At 42.3% G+C, this 21,133-nt stretch overlaps 1 protein-coding gene across 7 annotated transcripts in view; it reads left to right on the top strand.

The window, feature by feature from the left end:
• The window catches only part of LOC125239567 (suppressor protein SRP40-like), a 52,205-nt gene extending 32,423 nt beyond the window's left edge, over window positions 1-19,782 (top strand). For 6 of the 7 annotated variants that reach the window (XM_048147211.1, XM_048147209.1, XM_048147206.1 and 3 more), the window contains 10 exons: window positions 1,379-1,456; window positions 1,864-1,955; window positions 4,777-4,876; window positions 5,592-5,678; window positions 6,573-6,699; window positions 8,133-8,318; window positions 9,496-9,624; window positions 17,003-17,118; window positions 17,688-17,881; window positions 19,639-19,782. In XM_048147211.1, coding sequence (XP_048003168.1) covers window positions 1,379-1,456; window positions 1,864-1,955; window positions 4,777-4,876; window positions 5,592-5,678; window positions 6,573-6,699; window positions 8,133-8,318; window positions 9,496-9,624; window positions 17,003-17,118; window positions 17,688-17,881; window positions 19,639-19,716 — 1,187 coding nt within the window. In that variant the 3' untranslated portion in view covers window positions 19,717-19,782. Of the gene's footprint in view, window positions 1-1,378; window positions 1,457-1,863; window positions 1,956-4,776; window positions 4,877-5,591; window positions 5,679-6,572; window positions 6,700-8,132; window positions 8,319-9,495; window positions 9,625-17,002; window positions 17,119-17,687; window positions 17,882-19,374; window positions 19,411-19,638 lie in introns of those variants that run through there. The other variant, XM_048147207.1, reaches the window with a different exon arrangement.
• Window positions 19,783-21,133: the final 1,351 nt, after the last annotated feature.

The following is a 21,133-nucleotide window of genomic DNA, read 5'->3' as shown; positions in this document are numbered from 1 at the left end:
GCGTTTCCGCGAATACCCATACCATTTAATTTTGACAACAGGATTTTATGGGAAACGCGATCATAAGCCTTACTCATGTCGAGCAATAAACCAACGCTGTACTGTTTCCGATCTAAAGTACTGAGGATTTCCTGAACGTAATTATAAACTGCAAGTATAGTGGAGTGGTGTTTTCTGAACCCAAATTGATTTTTGTTAAGAACATTAAATTTTTCAAAAAAACTATATACTCTATTTATCATTGCTTTTTCAAAAATTTTTGAGATGGCTGGGAGAAGAGCAATAGGTCTGTAATGATTTGGGTCTTTGCTATCGCCTCCTGGCTTTAAAATGGGTTTAATTTTGGCGATCTTTTAGATGATGATTAGATGATGCATATATACATCACTATGCATTTAAGGGTTAAGACGCCATCTTGGATTTTTTCTATTGAAATCTTTCCGACTTCCAATATCCGATCGGATAATGTGATAACGGACTAAGCCCTCGAGTGCGTTCAAGCACTCCATATGATGGTTAGCATTTTTTTTTATTTCGTCGGTATCAAACAAGGATAGGTACAGTTTTCCTGGTGGTAAGCAGTCACTGTAGTGCTGAGAATAACACTCTGCAGTCCTCATTGAGCTGTGTACGAGTAACTGGTCTACATATATAAATATGTATGGCAAATGAAAAATGTTGTCAAAACGAATTTATTTGTCTGTGAAATGTGTCTGGCAACTCATTATGTGCGTAGCTTTTTATAATATATCAGGCAAAAAATAGACTATCACCATTAGGCGTAGTTGTCTGTTAGGCGAGACGACTAAAAAAAACTAATTAGATTTAGTCCGTCAGTTAGATTATCAAAGAATTTTAGACTCGTATTTGTTCTCTTTTCTCGTAAACGAAAAGTGACGACGGTACAGTGCGTTGAAGTTTCGCGTGACGTCACGCCTAGGTACAATTTTTACTTAGAAGTGACGTCACAAGCCCCACTCCGGAACTTTGATGCTCTATATCGTTGTATTTTTTCATTAATTAGAAAAAGCGAAAAATATGTGTTCAGTATTTTTGGACGATCTAACTGACGGACTAAACAGAATGCCATTTTTTTATGTAGTCGTCATCCCTTTTATTTTAAAAATCAGGACGTAATCTCGTATGACTCATACCCCATACGCGATTAAGTCCCGATTTTAAAAATAATTATGTGTAATAATCGTGAAAGTTTAAATCAGTCTATCGCCTGATTGTAAGCGATTATACCGCTGTCCATAAACACTAATAACACCATAGGGGGTTCTTTAGAAGCGTATGGTTGTTATTTTGTGTGTGTTTGTGTTATTTTTTGTTACTTTTTCAGAAATGTGTTATGACAAATGTGTTATTTTTTCAGAAATCCGCGTGCGGAGTAACCTCATGCCTGATAACAATGAGCCCATCACTTTAGATAGCGATGACGAACCCGACCTAGGTACGTGGAAGTTTGCAATACAATATAATACAATACTCTTTTCCCCTCACTAGCTTGGAAACACGTGTTTTGTCCTTTAATACCAGCGGGTAAAAACGCATTTTATCCAATAGTGGGTAAAGTAATTTGACCTTGAATAAAGTCAAATTAACTGCTTTAAAATTGATAAAAGTAGGTGAATCTAGTAATAAAGATGATTTACCACCTGTGGAACTACTGGAAGCAGTGATAAACGCATTTTTTGCGTTGTAGTTTCCTCGCTATAGTGAGGGAAAAAGTTTTGTGTTACACTCGCTTCGCTCGTGGTTCAACTATAGAATCCTTTCACGTGCTCGTTTTTCAATTCCACACTCGGCGTTAAAATACAACTTTGCCCCCTTGTATAACAAATAACTATTGTTACGCAGGGTCCCCCAGCCAAGCCTCAGATTCTCTGAGCTTGGACGAGAATCTCCGCGCGCTTCGGCATATACACGAGAAGTACGCGAACATTGATAAGGTATGCTATAATATGCTTCGATACATCTACAGAGTGTAACAAAAATGGTGGTGATCCGTTTAAGGGCGTACTCAGTATCGTATTCTTATCAGGAAAAAGTAGAAGAAAATTTTTTTTTCGCTAAAAAAATGTTCACTTTTGTATGAGCCGGGCCGCGCGAATCGGTCGAATCTCCATACAAAGATAAAAAAATTTTTTGCGAAAAAAAATTTTTATCCTACTTTTTCCTGATGAGAATACGATACTGAATACGCCCTTAAACGGATCACCACCATTTTTGTTACACCCTGTATGTCACAGTACAATAGCAGTTCTCGAAAAGTTTGTACAAAAATTAAGGAAAAAGTTAAATTTGTTTCTATTATTCCTATTTTGTTACCAAGATTTTTTTTGATGAATTGAGATTTCAGTAAGTTTTATATCGTCATTAAGGTTCTCTAGTATCTATATTTTCTTAATTATAACAATTATCCTGTATATATCTTACGAAAGTCGACTTATATTACTAAATGTTGGTAACAAAATAGGATCAATTAAAATTTGCTGACGTGGCTATGTACAAAGTATTCGGGAACTGCTCATCATCTAATCTTTGACGGCCGGTCTGGCCTAGCGCGTAGTGACCCTGCCTGCTACGCCGCGGTCCCGGGTTCGAATCCCGGTAAGGGCATTTATTTGTGTGATGAGCACAAATATTTGTTCCTGAGTCATGGATGTTTTCTATGTATATAAGTATGTATTTATCTATTTAAGTAAGTATATCGTCGCCTAGCACCCATAGTACAAGCTTTGCTTAGTTTGGGGCTAGGTTGATCTGTGTAAGGTGTCCCCCCAATATTTATTTATTTATTTATAATAAAGTGTAAAGTACAGCGGGACAAATCTCGATTGGGCTACAAACAAATGTAACTGGTCAATATTTTTCATGTTTTACAATGTTTGCATTATTAAATAGAGTGCCCACCGTTTATATGCCACGAAGTGCTGGAACAATCTTCCACCACCAATTTGGGAGAGCACTACAGTTAGTGGATTTAAGGCAAAACTAAAAATACATTTAATGGCACAACAAGGTGTTGCTGCCCAATGGCATCAGTCTAAATAGCTCGAATAATAATTATATTACTATTAAGCCGCAAGTAGCTGTGTACTTACTGGTAAATAGCATAATTATATTACCTATATATATATAGAACGCTGGAACAATCACATCCTTAATATTTATAAATTAATATAATTCCTATTTATAATATACGCATGTATGTATCACCTAATTGTATTACTTAAGTCGCGCAATATGCCGTCCCGCACTCCTCGCTGGCTCCACAGAATACCAGCGCCGTTGGCAACGCCTAGTCGTGCCAACTGCATTGCTGAGTGGAGACCATTTCAGCTTCACATATTGTTTTCATCTGTTTGTATTGTTTTCTTCTTCTAGATTTTATAATTGTTTCTTTGTACTTTATTTGTTATTATGTAATGCAATAGTGTGTGTTGCCTGAATAAACATTATTCTATTCTATTCTATTCTATATAATTATGGTAGGCGTGTTCAGTGCATACATGTAGAACTCAACATCATAGTGTAATAAGTAATGAAAAAAATATTAGTTACAATTGCCCCCCAGTCGAGATTTGTCCCGCTGTACCTTACTATCGTACAGTATGGCCACTCCCGCTCCCCGCTGAAAGTGCGCCGTACGCGTACTATGCTTGTATGAGTGAGATAAGACAGGTCGACTGTTCGCGTTTTTGACAGGCGGTAACTATGAGGTAACCGAGAGCGGGTGGACAGCACTTTCAGCGGGATGCGGGAGTGGCACTGTAAACTTGCATGCGATTTTATAATTTTTTTTTTTTATACTACGTCGGTGGCAAACAAGTATACGGTCCGCCTGATGTAAAGCGGTCACCGTAACCTATGGACGTCTGCAACTCAAACAGTGTCACATGCGCGTTGCCACCCCATTAGAAACTTGTACACTCCCTTTTGCTGTGTTAAGTACACAGCAAAAAGGAGTGTACAAGTTCCAAGGAGGGTTCGGGTTGCCGACGACTCAAAGGACAATAGACGGAACAAGTTAGTTCCGTAAGTCCTCCCGTCATCAGCACACCGCACCCTCGTTGAGCTCTGGCAGCCTTACTCACCGGCAGGAACACAACACTAAATAAATAAATAATAAATAATAATAAATACTGTACTATAGTACTCTTTATTATACTGTGCCACGGTTGTACTCACGTCATTATAACGCTACTGCTGCGACATGTTTCGGGCCAATTTGAAAGGCATGTAGGGGTTTACGCGGCGGCTAAACTCCGTGCACTGAGCGCGTCGCAGCAGTAGATATAATAGGGCATTTTCAGAATTTGGGATACCCCAATTACCGTAAGTTGTTAACAAAAATTAACTCGCTGTCAGTTTTGTGACGACAATTAAGAATGAAATCTGTCTAAAAATCTACTTTTTTCACATTCTGAATGTAGATTATCGCTCAAAGTTTAAGTAATTAACACAAAAACAATATTTTTATAAAAATTTCTTGGTTAATTATCGTCACAAACACAGATGTCAAAAACTGACAGTGAGTTAATTTTTGTTAACAACTTACGCTAATTGGGGGGTCTCAAATAATGAAAATGCCCAATAACGTGAGTACAACCGTGTTTTCATTAAACATTTGAATATGTCTCACGAAAGTTTAAAAGTCTATAAATTTCTCTTGTTTCCAGTTCATTTGAAAAGATTTAAAAAGAGTTTTTGATGTGAATTTGTGTTATTTGATGGTTTTAGAGTAGTAAAATGCCGTGGTGTTCGCAGGACGAGTTGTACGAAGCGCACTTGCTCGCGGCCAACTTTAAGAAGCCGAGCGAGCGGCCTAGGGACGAGGATGAGGTGCTCTCCGTGAAAAGCTCTGAAGGTAACCCCTACTTAATTTTTTACAAGCTTTTATTCAACTTGCCTTGTTAGTATGTTAGTGTGCGTCAAAACGTAGAAGCTGAATTTGACCCACTTCCCGGTTTCCGATTGAGCTGAAATTTTGCACACATATCATGGTATCATGGAGTTGATCTGATGATGGAGCAGAAAGGTGGTCATAGGAACTCTGTTATGAAACGTCGTATCCCCATCGAGTAAGAGGTTTTTAGAAACGTCTCGGAGAGCAGTAGATGACTGTTGAAAGAAAGGTACAGTCGGCTATAAAAGCTTTTGCAAAAAATGAATTTTTTGCAAAAAACTTACGTACTTGTATTTGTCGGTCGTGCACACATTTGTATCAGTGTGTTTTTGGGTTTTAACGTATTGCATTACATTGTCACCAACTTACCAAAAAAATAGTTGACATGTTTTTTCAAGCTGTCAAACTTTGTGTCAAAATCCAGGACACAGTGTGTATTTCACGGAAGCTTCGCCTCAATTTAACTGGTCTGGTAACCAAATGTAACTGGTCCATTTTTTCCATGTTTTACAATGTTTGCATTATTAATTAGAGTGTCCACCGGATATATATAGTAGGCGTGTTCAGTGGATACATGTAGAACTCAATACTTACATTTGCCCCCCAGTCGAGGTTGTCCCCGCTGTACCTTATATATATTTTACTTACAATCATTCAATTGTATGTTTGTTTGTAGGTCGAGCCTCAGTGAAAGACTCGGACAGAGTGGAGAAACTAGAAGACAGCTCAGGATCTGACTCCGACAGCAGCAGTTCCGGTTCCGGTAAGTTCTATTTCGCGAATTCGCACGAAGCGCTTTGCTTCTTCTTTTCTTAAGCTGAGTTTAGACGTGCAAGTTATTGCTGCAAGTTTTGAGACAGAAATATATCTAAGAAAGAGATGCAGATATTTGCCACTCACTCTTACCTATAGTTGCTGGTCTAAACTCAACATTATGCGCACTGCCAAGGAGTGGAATTCCTTGCCGGCGGCTATATTTCCGAGCTCATATGATCCGGCGACCTTCAAATCAAGGGTGAACAGGCATCTTCTGGGCGAGCTCACTCCATCGTAGGCCACGTCTTTGCCTTTGGCTAGTCTGTGGCCAAGAGTAAGCCCATTCATAAAAATAAATTGGATCACCAAGTACATTCGACGGCCTGCCAGAAGTCACTATAACTTGCATTTACTGATGTATGGAGTTACAACTCTCCCCTTACTTCTCTCTAAGCTTACACTATAACATGGGTCGCTTTATACCCGAGTTGTATAAGTAACGTACTATTATTGTGTACACTAAACTTCATTATAAGTATACGAGTAGTTTAAAAGTGGAAAATGTCTGCCTTGGGTGGGTCTCACCCAAGGCAGACATTTTCCACTTTTAAATTTATTCTAAGCCTAGTGGCATCGATTGCAGACGTTTCTGCTAATCAGAAGTTAAAATTTATACGAGTAGTATTAAAAGAGTGACCCCCTTATTCATAAAAAAAGTTACTAAACTGTTTAGTTGAAGAGTGTTTTTGTAATACATAAGTCAACATGACAGAAAAAAACAAAACACCTTTTTTGACTAATCAGTTCAGTAACTTTTTTATGAAAGGGTTTACTCAAAAATACATGTGTCACTATATAATAAAAGAAAAGTTACGTGAATTAATTAGTATTCATATTGTAGGCAGTTCGTCCAGCGGTTCCAGCTCTTCATCCAGTTCCTCGTCCAGCTCTTCAGACAGTTCTGACAGCGAGTCTGAATCAGAGAAGAAGAATGATGCGAACCCTCTCCAGCCAGCTGAGGATGACAGGTGACTATCACTGGCCATGCAGGTCTACCAGCAGTTCCAGAACTTCATCCAGCTTGTATATCTCTTCAGACAGTTCTGACAGCGAGTCTGAATCAAAGAAGAATGATGCGAACCCTCTCCAGCCAGCTGAGGATGACAGGTGACTATCACTGGCCATGCAGGTCTACCAGCAGTTCCAGAACTTCATCCAGCTTGTATAGCTCTTCAGACAGTTCTGACAGCGAGTCTGAATCAAAGAAGAATGATGCGAACCCTCTCCAGCCAGCTGAGGATGACAGGTGACTATCACTGGCCATGCAGGTCTACCAGCAGTTCCAGCTCTTCAGACAGTTCTGATAGCTAATCTGAATCGGAGAAGAAAAAGGACGCGAATCCACTCCAGCCAGCTGAAGATGACAGGTACCTTGGGTTCCCAGGTCCAATACGAACGGTCTGCGGCCCATTTCTCAAAACTGAAAGTTATAAGTTACCTAACACTTTAAATCAGATTAAATGTAAAAGTAACTAGTGCACGAAATAATAAAGCAATGTATTGTATAATAATACCTATTATAAAAATAATATGTAATTAATAACATTATACCAAACTGTATGTCGCTTGCTTACATAATACTAAGTTAACTTATAAATTGCTATGTATATTATTGACATGTAAAATATTGTGTTTTATGTATAAAGATCTGAATCTGAATCAAGCGGAAGACTCTTTCCAACTTGTCATATTAAACATTGACAACCATTTGTAAATTGTACCTTGTAGCTTCGAGAAATGGGCCCCTGGCCTAGTCGGTAGTGACTGCCTGCTAAGGAAAATGCGAAAACGCACATTTTCCAATCCGATATCGGATGTAGGACCGATATCCCAAACATTTAAGCCGCCATCTTTGATTTTTGCCTTTGAAATCCTTCCCACATCCGATATCGGATCGGATAATGTGAAAACGCACTAAGCCAGCGTACATGCGAACGACCAGGGAGTCGTGTAATCACGCACGCACACAACGACAAATGTATGCTCAGTGAGCTAACAAGTGCGACGCGTCCAGCGGCGGCGTGTCCTCCCTTTATTATTATATGCTCTGAGATTTAAACGTTTCATTTCGATAACCTTACGTTTCACCAAAGAGGATCGAGTATTAAAGAGAGTTACTGTCAAAGTAAAATGTGTAATCACAGTGCATAGACTGCCATCTCTCGACACAGGCTTAAAACTTTTGAACCTCAGTTTTGACAATTTGGCCCATATTCTTGATATGTTAGCTTAAACATATTAGCTTGATATGTTTTAAAATGTTACGTATTAATATTAGCGCCAAAGGTGTATCGCCACCTAGCTCACCGTACCTTTTTCTGTATGGTTTTGGGGTACGTTTTTTTCTTAGACTTTATCGGTCTATACGAAGTTATATAGGTCTTTGGTTTCACTTTTCCAGATCATTCGGTGCGTGGTCGTACTCCGGCGCAGTGTCGTCTGGCTCCGATTCGGACCCGGAGCGTAGCGCGCCTGCCGTCCCCGTCTCGCGGCAGGACGAGCTCAGCGAGTCCGAGAACGAGTCGCCAGACAAGAGCTTCCAGTGCCACGTGTGCCGCAAGTGGTACTCCACCAGGGTCACGCTCAAGTGAGTCACTCACACCGCCATGTGCACTCATGATGGATGTTACAGCTCAGCGAGTCTGAGAACGAGTCGCCAGACAAGAGCTTCCAGTGCCACGTCTGTCGCAAGTGGTACTCCACCAGGGTCACGCTCAAGTGAGTCACTCACACCGCCATGTGCACTCATGATGGATGTTACAGCTCAGCTATTCGGACAACGAGTCGCCAGACAAGAGCTTCCAGTGCCACGTGTGCCGCAAGTGGTACTCCACCAGGGTCACGCTCAAGTGAGTCACTCACACCGCCATGTGCACTCATGATGGATGTTACAGCTCAGCGAGTCTGAGAACGAGTCGCCAGACAAGAGCTTCCAGTGCCACGTCTGCCGCAAGTGGTACTCCACCAGGGTCACGCTCAAGTGGGTCACTCACACCGCCATGTGCACTCATGATGGATGTTACAGCTCAACTAGTCGGACAACGAGTCGCCAGACAAGAGCTTCCAGTGCCACGTCTGCCGCAAGTGGTACTCCACCAGGGTCACGCTCAAGTGAGTCTCACACCGCCATGTGCACTCATGATGGCTATTTAAGGTGCCTTCCCACACAGGCAAATATAATGTCTTACCAGGAGACACCATCCCTCAAATTATATGTACAGTTTTTTAATAAATACATTTGTATTTGCTGATTTAACTTACGTGCGCATCTTCAACTTTCGCTCCACGTTTCATAATGTACTAATATGACAACCTTCAAATCCAGAGTGAACAGTCATCTTCTGAGCTCACTCCATCGTAGGCCACGTCACAGTATAATAAAGAGTACTATCGTACAGTATGGCCACTCCCGCTCCCCGCTGAAAGTGACGACTACCCCCTCTCCGTTACCTTACAGTTACCGCCTGTCAAAAACGCGATCAGTCGACCTGTCATATTTCACTCATACAAGCATGGTACGTGTTCACCTACACGAGCTTAGACTGTGTGCTAGGAACGCGCCTCTTTCACATTTATTTTTATTTTATTATTCAAATAAGTTACACAGCATAACAGTAAAACCAAGGCACTGTGAAACTAAAAAATAAAAACAATAGGTATAGCACATAAATAGTAAATAGTAAAAAAAAAACATTAAAAACAGACGAGAAAAAAAAACAATATTCAAGAGTAAGCCCATTTATATATTTTTTTAAATGTTGCAGGATCCACCGGCGCTCGCACCAGGCGCGCGGCGGCGGCGGCTCGCGGCAGCGCACGCGCAGCTCGGACCGCTACGAGTGCGATTGCTGCGACATGACCTTCAACCGCCGCGAGAAGCTCTGGGACCACAAGTGAGCAATCATTTAATCTAATAACACTAGACAACAGTGGCGGCTGGTGAAAGTTTCTGCTAGGCAAAACCATAGATTAAAGAAGATCATACCTTCCCATATATTAATACGACCGCCTAAGAACGCGCATACACTACGCCACACGTAGATGGCGCCACAAAAAATGCCTTGTTGCCATCGATTATTTGTAGATTGACGTTAAGTGTCACTTTCAAGCCGTAAATATATGTCAAAAGTGACACTTAACGCCATCTACAAGAATAATCGAAAGCTACAAGACATTTTTTTGTGGTGCCATCTATGTGTGGTGTAGTTTATGGTATGATCTTCTTATATTTAATCTATGGCAACACTGAGCAAAAATAAACCTGTACTTTACTAGTGATCAATTTTAAGCAAGCCGGTGGGAATCGGCTTGTATGGACCAGCCGCTGCTGCTAGACGACTACAACAAGCAGTACTCATAATTTACGCTACTTGACGGATTGACGCGTATTTGACGCCAGATGTCAAAATAACTCGAATTTACTGATGTATGCAGTTACAACTCTTTCCTTACTTATTCCTTTTTGATTCTCAACTCCTTGCTCATAGTTTTGAATTGTTGATTAATAAACTTTTCATCACACTCGCACACTAAATGTGCTATTGCGCGCAGGCGGAGCGTGAGTTATAGAAAAATCGTTCTCCCTAGAGAGTTACTGGCTAGGGGGACTGATATTTAATTGCGAAGAAATTTCTAGTACTGTATTGAACCTTTTTGCATATTTTTTCTAATGCAAGTGTGATGAAAAACATTTCTATACTCAATCTAACTTTTTTTTAATATATTATATTTAACTTCCTCCCCTCGTTGCACAATGTACTATTTCGTCTCTCAAGACACTCCAGACATCAATTGACAAGTAGGAGACTTGTCGTTAGTCGATAAATGACGAATATTTTTGGTGGGGAATAAAAAAAAAGTGAGATTTCTCCCACACCCTCATCTATATCTCTATATTATTATCTTGCTCCAGCACAAAAGTGGAATATAAAGAAAGAGAAAACAAAACAGAAAATTAAAAAAGGCCCAAAAAAAGAAAACACTCACACTTGACTAAACAATAATGTATTAAATCAATAGAGGTATAACTGGTAGAAAAGCTTGACTACGGTTTGTTTCCTTCTAGACGTCATGTTTCTCGGAAAAATCTTAACACCGCGATCTAGCTTTTTTGACACTCGGTACAGCGACATCTAGATGGAAATTTGACAACTAAAAGTAACAGAATGCAAATGTACTACGAAATACATACAGAGGTTAGACATTCCGCCCACCAAGGACAATAATAACACAAGTGTCCTTATTTCCGCCCACCATGAGGCAACTGACTATAACAAATTCAATAAATTACACAGTGGAAGAAAATTGTAACGTGTGACATTAACATTGTCAACAAAATAACTCAAATTTGTTACACTGCTTAGCTTTACAGAACAAATATTTGACATATATGTCCCCAAATAAAATCTCAACCTATATTTGTTAAGAAACAAATTATAAACATAACAGAAAAACTTAAGTTTCTATTGGCAGAAAACACAGTTTGCCAACAGATCGTTTTATAATATTCCCTTTACAACGCAAACTAACTACTCGAGTGATTCCATCCAGACCTGGGTGTTTATCAGTGACTACACCATATAACCATCTTGCCGGAGGCAAATTATCCTCCTTTACTAACACTACACTACCTACCACTGGCTCGGGTGTTTGATGAGCCCATTTATAGCGGTGGTAAAACTGAGTCAGATATTCACGCGACCATCGGCGCCAGAAATCTTGAACCATTTTCTGTGTTAGTTGCCATTTTCTTAAGTTGCTAACATTGGTACTTTCATAGTTAGAGTCTGGCACAAGTACTAGAGGTTCTCCAACCAGAAAATGCCCAGGAGTGAGAGGTATAGGATCATCACTGTTGCTACTATTAATTCTTGACATAGGCCTAGAATTAAGGCATGCTTCGATTTGAGCCAGGACTGTGGACATTTCTTCAAACGTCAAAGTGGAGTTTCCAATCACTCGTCTGAGGTGATGTTTTGTGGATTTAACTCCCGCCTCCCAGAGGCCTCCGAAGTTTGGAGAGTGTGGAGGAATCCAATGCCAATTAGTGGAGTTTGAGGCAAGCTGATCGGCAATTTCTACAGCTACGCTTGATTTTTCTTCGGCGTACAACTGCTTCAACTCACGAGCAGCTCCCACGAAGTTTGTTCCATTGTCGCTCCACAAATCGGCGCAGTGACCACGTCGTGCGGTAAAGCGTTTGAAGGCTGCAATAAAGCCTTGAGCTGTCAAGTCACTGACTGCTTCAAGATGTATTGCTCTTGTAGCCATACAAATGAAAAGGCAAATGTAGCCTTTGTAAGAGCGGTGGCCTCTTCCCTTTGAGGTGCGCATGTTTATAGGACCAGCATAGTCCACACCACTTTGAAAGAAAGGGCGATTGACAGTTCCTCGAACTGACGGCAACTGTCCCATTAGTGGATGTCTCATTGCAGCGGCGTAGCGAGCACATGTCACACATTTGCGAACGAATAACTTAACCGAATTGATCGCACCAATAATAAAATATTTGGATCTCAAATAATTGAGCATTAGTTGTGGATTGCCATGCAGAGTTTTTTCGTGCGCATTGTCCAATATTAACGTTGTGAAGTGTGACTTATGTGGAATTATTACTGGATGCTTCATTTGTTCAGTGATTCCAGCTTGCTGTAATCTTCCACCAACTCTCAAGACACCATCTTCGTCTACAATCGGGTTCAATGAGGTAAGTTGACTCTTTTTATTAATCATTTTGTTTTCTTTCAGGTTTTTCAGCTCTTCTTTGAAGTGATTCGCTTGAACTATCCTTATACAAGTCTTCAAAGTTTCTTGGATTTCGCTGCTTGTTAACCATAAACTCACTTTTTCTTTTCTAGCATATTTAAAGATTCTTTTGCAGAAAGCCAGAACGCGTAGCAGTTTCCACAGCTTCGAAAACTTTGAAATGAGAGTCTCTTCAGCATCTGCTGTGACATTATTACTATCGTGAGTATTCACGAAACATTCTTTAGTGTTCCTTTCTTCTAAGTTTGTATCTTTTATGTTTGGTTTCTTGTAACTAATCTCTTTATTTTTCAGCCATGGTGGACCTTCTAACCACAGTTCTTCTTTGGTCAGCTGCTGTGTGCCTCTAGACGCGCAGTCTGCAGGATTATCCTTCGACGAGACATGGGACCATTGGTGTGGCTCTACTGACGTTATTATTTCAGATACCCGGTTTGCGACGAAAGTTTTCCATCGATTTGGACGACTATTCAGCCAAGAAATGACTACTGTAGAGTCAGTCCAAGCGTGTATGTTTGCCTTGTTAATACTCATAACGTCGGCTACTTCCATCAGTAATTTCGTAAGTAGTACAGCCCCACACAATTCCAAACGTGGAATTGAAATTTGTTTAATTGGTGCCACTTTCGTCTTGGATGTGATGAGTGACACGTCTACATTTCCCTCTTCGTCTATTGTCCTCAAGTACACAACAGCAGCAAAAGCTTCATTGGAAGCGTCGCAGAATCCTTGCAGTTCTGCAGTCACATGAGAACTAGCATGGTTCCATCTGGGTAGCTTGAATTTGGTAAGTTGGTTTAGACTTTCCCTATAGCTTAGCCAATTCTTCAGTAATTGTGGTGGTACTTCATCATCCCATTCGATTCCCGAAAGCCACAATTTCTGGATGAATATCTTGGCTACGATGATCACTGGAGCCAACCAACCAAGCGGATCAAACAACCTTGATATGTCAGATATGACACTTCTTTTAGTTACAGGAACTTTGAGTGGAGGTAGCTGAACCGAATATTCAAATTCGTCATTTCGGCGATTCCAAACAAGTCCTAGGATTTTCATGACAGCGTCTATTTTCAGCTGTAAGCTACCTTCCTCTTTGACATCGCTTTCTTTCATATGCCGCATTAATTCTTCACTGTTACTGCTCCATTTCTGTAACTCGAATCCACCTTTTTGCAAGAGTTCATTCATCTCTTGGTAAACCACTTTACCTTCTTCCACGGATTCACAGCCAGTTAACAAGTCATCCACATAAAAATGGTTGAGGACCCTATCAGCAGTATTTGGATATTGTGCTCCTTCATCGTGGGCTACTTGCTGAAGCGCACGCACTGCAAGATGAGGTGCTGAGGCCGTACCAAAGGTGACTCGGAGCAGTCTCAAGTGCTTAATCTTCTCCCCCGAATTTTCACGCCATAGAATGCGCTGAAAATCAACATCGTCTTCATGCACTTTTACTTGCCTGTACATTTTAACAATGTCTGCTACTAGGCATATAGGATGGCAACGCCAACGAAGGATGGTATGACGCAGAACAGGTTGCAGAGTTGGACCTACTAACAGGTCTTGATTTAACGAAACGCCATTGGAGCCAGGACAAGAAGCATCAAAGACCACACGCAGCTTTGACGTCGATCTGTCATCTCGGATGACAGCATGATGTGGCAAATAAACTGCATCTGGGTTGTTCTCCTGTTCTGGAGGAACTTCTTCCATGTGTTCTAACTCAAGGTACTCATTGATGACATCTGAGTAGCGTTTCTTCATCTCAGCATCTTTTGCAAACCTCTTCTCCAATTGGTTGAGACGCCTAGTTGCAATAGGCACAAAGTTTCCACGTTTGCAACTGGGGTCTTGATCACGAAATGGTAGTTTCACAATGTATCTACCGGTGCTATCACGTTCAGTGGTAGCATTGAAAAATTCTTCACATTTCTTCTCGTCTTCATTGTAATGACGCTTGGGATCTGTCGTATTATGGTCAGCCTCGAGTTCCCAAAATTTCTTGAGCAGCTCGTTTTCATCTAAATGAATGTGGTTAACGCTAACACTTGTACGAATTTCCGACTCACCTAGGTGAGTTGGCCCTGAAACAATCCAGCCTAAAGACGTTCGCTGAGCGATGAGTGCTCCCTGTGGAGCTTTGATCATTTCGTTTAACAGTATTTGACCGTACACCTCTCCTCCTAAAAGCAAGTCGATTTTCCCGGGAATGTTGAATGTGTAATCTGCTAAATCTAATTTAGACAGATCTGACCACGAATCAATGTCTATAAATTTCCTCGGACGATTCGATGTTACCTTGCCCAAAACATGAGCATGCACGTTCACTTCAAAGTCAGGTTCTAGGAGTGATGAAATTTTTACCTTTACCACCGACTTAGAGTTCACAGGTGAACTCTCTTCACCGCCTAGTCCCGTGACTGTGCTCTTATGGTAAACCTTGTTAAGTCCCAGCAGTTGTGCTGCAGACTCCGTTATGAAAGAGGCTTCCGAGCATTGGTCGATTAAACATCTGAGGGTTATACCTGAACCAGTTTTCGACTGAGCTTGAACCAAAGCCGTTGGCAAGAAAACTTGACCGCGACTGGTCGAAAAACAAGTTGTTACATTATTGGGCTCATCACACAATGATGATGGAGCTGTTGTTGCATGGGCAACAATATCGCCTTCAACCGATTGATTGGGTTTGACTTGAGAATCGGTTGCTTGAGTGTTCGTTTTTGGGTGCAATAAAGAATGATGTTTGCGCTTGCAAATTCGGCATCTAGTAGATTGGCGACAGGAATATACGTTGTGACCTGAACCTAAGCAATTAAAACAGAAATTACCGGACTGGATGAAATCACGTCGAGCATCAACATCGATTTTAGAAAAACCTTTACAATTACACAGTTTGTGATTCTCAGAACAATAGCCACAAGAAACTTCGGTTACATGATGCACTTTTAAGTTAGTAGTACATGGTGCATTGGGTTTCTTTGGGATAAAGCTGGTCTTCGATGATTTCCCGTCCAAACATTCTAATGCCCTAAATCGGGTTTCTAAAAATTCTCGAAGTTGGTTGAGTGTGGGCAAATCATCAGAAGACTCGCTAACCTTAAGTTCCCACTGTTTCCTAGACTCGTTGTCTAATTTCAGACAAATTATATGAATCACAATTATGTCCCATGTAGTTGTGTCGATGCCTAAATTGCTTAATCCATTTAGACACTCATTCGTAGTATCCAGCAATTCTTTGAGTGCATTCGCGGACTCTGTCATAATATTCTTCTGACTCATGAAGCGTTTGAGAATGCAGTTGGCAAGATACTTCTTATTATTGTAGCGCTTTTCTAATTTCTCCCAACATGCGCTGTAATTATCTTGCGTGATCTGTACGTGACGCAGAAGCTGTTCAGCTTCACCAACCAAATAACCTTTCAGGTAGTGCAATTTTTGAACGTCGTCTAAATCTCTGTTCTTATGTATGAGCGACGTGAATAAATCTCTGAAGCTAGTCCACTCAGAATAATTGCCAGAAAACGTAGGAATTGAAATCTTTGGTAACTTGACCATCACTGACTTGCCTTGCCCAACATCCGACTTATTCTCAACAGTGGTAGGCTCAGTGCTCTTAGCAGGAACGTAAATATTTAATTTGCTTAAGGCAGCCTTTAGGTCCGACTTATAATCCGTGAATAACTCTTCCGCATTAGAATATATGTCTTCAGTTATATACTCGGTGAACTCAAGTGTACTAGACTCTTTAATGATTTGAGTATGAGTTGTCATAAACTGATTCCATAAAGATTCTAAATTTTCTATTCTTGTTTTGAGGTAATCTGCAGAGTTAAGTCGTTCCTTGGGTGATTTAAAGTTACTTTTTGCCTTATCAATTCTCAAGTACAAGTCCTGTTGCACTTTTATAAGAGCCTCCATAGTGAAATTTTCTAAGTGTTTGGAACTTAGTACAATCTAGGCAAAATTGGGCGTGGATTCCCCGTCGTTCCACTTTTTTCGAAACTATTCTAAGTCCAAACTTGCTACGAATTTTCTAAGTCCAAACTTGATGAAATTTTTCTAAGTCCAAATTGCTTGAAATTTCACTAAGTTTTTGACAGTTGCACTACGTAATAATTTAAAGTACTCACGGTTGTCACTTCACTACGTCACACATATAATCCGCTTACGTCATACTGTTGCATCTCACCGCTGACGTCACACGTTGCTTACGTCACACGTTGCTCCGGGACATAGGCTCTTCTTCGCCTTAACACCACTGGTAGCAATCCACTACCCTGACCGGCGTCCGGTGGCCCGAAGATTACCGAATCCACTAGCCGAACTTTAACACCGCGATCTAGCTTTTTTGACACTCGGTACAGCGACATCTAGATGGAAATTTGACAACTAAAAGTAACAGAATGCAAATGTACTACGAAATACATACAGAGGTTAGACAATCAATGTCAATTTCCTTCGAAAACTCATTTAGCCGATGTTTATACCCTGATGTTTTCACAGAGCGAGCGCGCACCGCGGCGCCATGACGGTTCGCTGCGAAGTGTGCCGCAAATGCTTCGAGGATGATGCTGAGCTGGCGCACCACGCCGCCACACACTCCGAAGACGACAGAGCCGGTGAGCGCATCCGCAATACTAGGAGACTTATTCCATACGGCACACATGTATACCAACCACATATATTATATCACCATAGAGACAGATAAAGTCTAAGAGAAAGACTTGCCTCAAACCATCATCATCCTCCTTGCGTTATCCCGGCATTTGCCACGGCTCATGGGAGCCTGGGGTCCGCTTTTGACAACTAATCCCAAGATTTGGCACTAGTTTTTAATAAAGCGACTGCCATCTGACCATCTAACCCGAAGGGTAACTAGGCCTTATTGGAATTAGTCCGGTTTCTTCACGATGTTTTCCTTCACCGAAAAGCGACTGGCAAATATTTCCAAATATGAAATAACATTTCGCGCACAAATTCCGAAAAACTCATTGGTAAGAGTCGGGGTTCGAACCCGCGACCTCCGTAACGAAAGTCGCACATACTTACCGCTAGGCTACCAGCGCTTCAAACTTAAAACTTACCTCAAACCATCAAGAAAAAACGGCCTCCTAGATGACGTTAATATTTGACAATTTTAACACTGGCTCTTTTAAAAATGATACAATAACATGATTTCTTTTTCCAGGGCGTTGCGGCGACTGCGGCTCGTCGTTCCAGCGCTACGAGCAGCTCGCGCGGCACCGGCTCTCGTGCGCGCGCGCAGACTCGGGCGGCTCGCACGCCTGCAACCAGTGCGGCAAGCGCTTCACGCACGCGCACTCGCTCACCAGGCACGCGCACAACCACGCGCGCCAGCTCTACAGATGCGTCGTGTGCAAGGTGAGACACGAGGGCGGCTCGCACGCCTGCAACCAGTGCGGCAAGCGCTTCACGCACGCGCACTCGCTCACCAGGCACGCGCACAACCACGCGCGCCAGCTCTACAGATGCGTCGTGTGCAAGGTGAGACACGAGGGCGGCTCGCACGCCTGCAACCAGTGCGGCAAGCGCTTCACGCACGCGCACTCGCTCACCAGGCACGCGCACAACCACGCGCGCCAGCTCTACAGATGCGTCGTGTGCAAGGTGAGACACGAGGGCGGCTCGCACGCCTGCAACCAGTGCGGCAAGCGCTTCACGCACGCGCACTCGCTCACCAGGCACGCGCACAACCACGCGCGCCAGCTCTACAGATGCGTCGTGTGCAAGGTGAGACACGAGGGCGGCTCGCACGCCTGCAACCAGTGCGGCAAGCGCTTCACGCACGCGCACTCGCTCACCAGGCACGCGCACAACCACGCGCGCCAGCTCTACAGATGCGTCGTGTGCAAGGTGAGACACGAGGGCGGCTCGCACGCCTGCAACCAGTGCGGCAAGCGCTTCACGCACGCGCACTCGCTCACCAGGCACGCGCACAACCACGCGCGCCAGCTCTACAGATGCGTCGTGTGCAAGGTGAGACACGAGGGCGGCTCGCACGCCTGCAACCAGTGCGGCAAGCGCTTCACGCACGCGCACTCGCTCACCAGGCACGCGCACAACCACGCGCGCCAGCTCTACAGATGCGTCGTGTGCAAGGTGAGACACGAGGGCGGCTCGCACGCCTGCAACCAGTGCGGCAAGCGCTTCACGCACGCGCACTCGCTCACCAGGCACGCGCACAACCACGCGCGCCAGCTCTACAGATGCGTCGTGTGCAAGGTGAGACACGAGGGCGGCTCGCACGCCTGCAACCAGTGCGGCAAGCGCTTCACGCACGCGCACTCGCTCACCAGGCACGCGCACAACCACGCGCGCCAGCTCTACAGATGCGTCGTGTGCAAGGTGAGACACGAGGGCGGCTCGCACGCCTGCAACCAGTGCGGCAAGCGCTTCACGCACGCGCACTCGCTCACCAGGCACGCGCACAACCACGCGCGCCAGCTCTACAGATGCGTCGTATGCAAGGTGAAAAAAAAAAAGAAAAAACATGAGGACACTAACTTAGTTCGGATGGCCGAGTTGAAATAATACACGAGGACACTGAATGAGTTAGGGATGGCCGTGCCGAAAAATTTTTTTTTTTTGTGAAAGAGCTCTCATGTCTTGCAACTAGTGCGGCAAGCGCTTTGCGCATGCGCACAACCACGCGCGCCAACTGTTTCGTTTGCAAGGTGAGAAAAAAAAAGAAAAAACACGAGGACACTGAGTGAGTCGGGATGGCCGTGTCGAAAGAAAAGTATTTTTTAAGGGTGAGCTTTAACTGTAATCAGTGCGGCAAGCGCTTCACTCATGCGCACTCTCACCAGGCACGCTCATAACCACGTCAGCTCTACAGATGCGTCGTGTGCAAGGTGATAAAAAAAAACATATGAGGACACTAACTTAGTTCGGACGGCCGAGTTGAAATAATACACGAGGACACTCAATGAGTTAGAGATGGCCGTGCCGAAAAAAAGTCGTCTCGCCTATTTATACTCTGTCAAACAAGTCTGTCAGTAAATAAGAAGAAAACTATAGGTATCTTTTTCTCTAGCACCCTAAAGAAAGGGATGCATATAGTTTTCTTTGTTCTTATTTACTGACAGACTATACATTATAAATATTTGTTGTTGCAGGCGTCATTCGCGCGCGCCGACCAGCTGGCGCAGCATCTCAACAGCCACCTCGCCAACTACAAGCGACTCAAGCCTTAAGCCGGGAGTGCAACATATTCACACAATAATGGATTATTATATTATATTAATATAGAGTTTTATTTACAACTGACTTTCATTTCAACCCATTTTAGCTGAACTATAGTCTGAGGAAACAATTGCACGGGGACGTATATTTGGTTAGAAATGTTAGGATGGCCGTGTCGAAATTATATTGAAAAAAAAACATTTTGTATGATGTAACTACAAGCTACTAATATTTTTGAACTCCCCATCGGCACACTAAACTCCTTAAAGTTTTGCAAACGATGGATCATGTGTAAAAATGTGTAATTTTTCGTTTATTATTCAGTAAACTAAAAAAAATCACGGGGACTTAAACTTGGTTAGGATGGCCGTGTCGGAATTTAAAAAAAAGCATTTTTATGTGATTGAATTGCAGGTGTCTCAAGCCTTGCCGGGAGTGCAACATATTCACACAATAATGGATTATTATATTAATATATAGTGAAAAGGTATAACTCAAATTGACTATGAAAAAGGGCACAAGTCTCACCTCGGACTTTGACGAAGATTTATTCAAATTAGAATTTTGACATGTTGCCAATAGAGTCAAAAATACATAATGCATATACTTATCAGTTACCGCATTTAAGGGTTAACGTAGTGTGTTGAAACCACAGAATTACAGTTAAACCAGAATGAGTAGTTAGGTCAAAAAGTGTGTCCACATGAGAGGTCATTGTTTGGGCTGGTGTCCCTCTCGCACTTACTGACAATGTCAACATTATTCAGTGACGTCATCGCTGTCATACATTGGGGATACCAGTCAATTTTCAAAGTTACTACCAAATCTACTAATACCCATTTGAACTTATTCTTTAATTATACAAATCTTTGATTTATTGGGATCAAAATAATTACATTATAATTATTTTCCAATTCTTTGAAATATATCGAAACCCTAGTTTGAATATAACACTAAAATAATATAAGAAGTTATAAAGTCAGGTAATATACAGATAAAAATACTACTATGGTAACCTCATTAACACTGGCCACACGTGCGAGAGGGACACCAGCCCAAACAATGCCCTCTCATGTGGACCGTTTTCGCTAGTCTGATACGATCACCTTTCTGTCTCAGTGATAAGGTTCAATTTAGTATGGCAAAAAATGTGATTCCACAATCTAGTTTAATCATTCTAAATCTATGGTTGAAACACACAAGAGCCCAGAGCCGCCACATCTTAATTTTCTTTAGGATAAAACAAATGGGATAAGTATCGACATTTATCTGCAATTAGCTAGTTCTCGCCCGTAGCTTAGTCCAGAACAAGTTCGCTTTTTAGGGTTCCGTAGTCAACTAGGAACCCTTATAGTTTCGCCATATCTGTCTGTCCGTCCGTCCGTCCGTCCGCGGATAATCTCAGTAATCGTTAGCACTAGAAAGCTG

Source organism: Leguminivora glycinivorella, chromosome 25, assembly GCF_023078275.1.
Source record: "Leguminivora glycinivorella isolate SPB_JAAS2020 chromosome 25, LegGlyc_1.1, whole genome shotgun sequence".
Lineage (NCBI taxonomy): Eukaryota > Metazoa > Arthropoda > Insecta > Lepidoptera > Tortricidae > Leguminivora > Leguminivora glycinivorella.
Note: the sequence above shows the minus strand (reverse complement) of the source record. Positions and strands in the feature narration are given on the sequence as shown.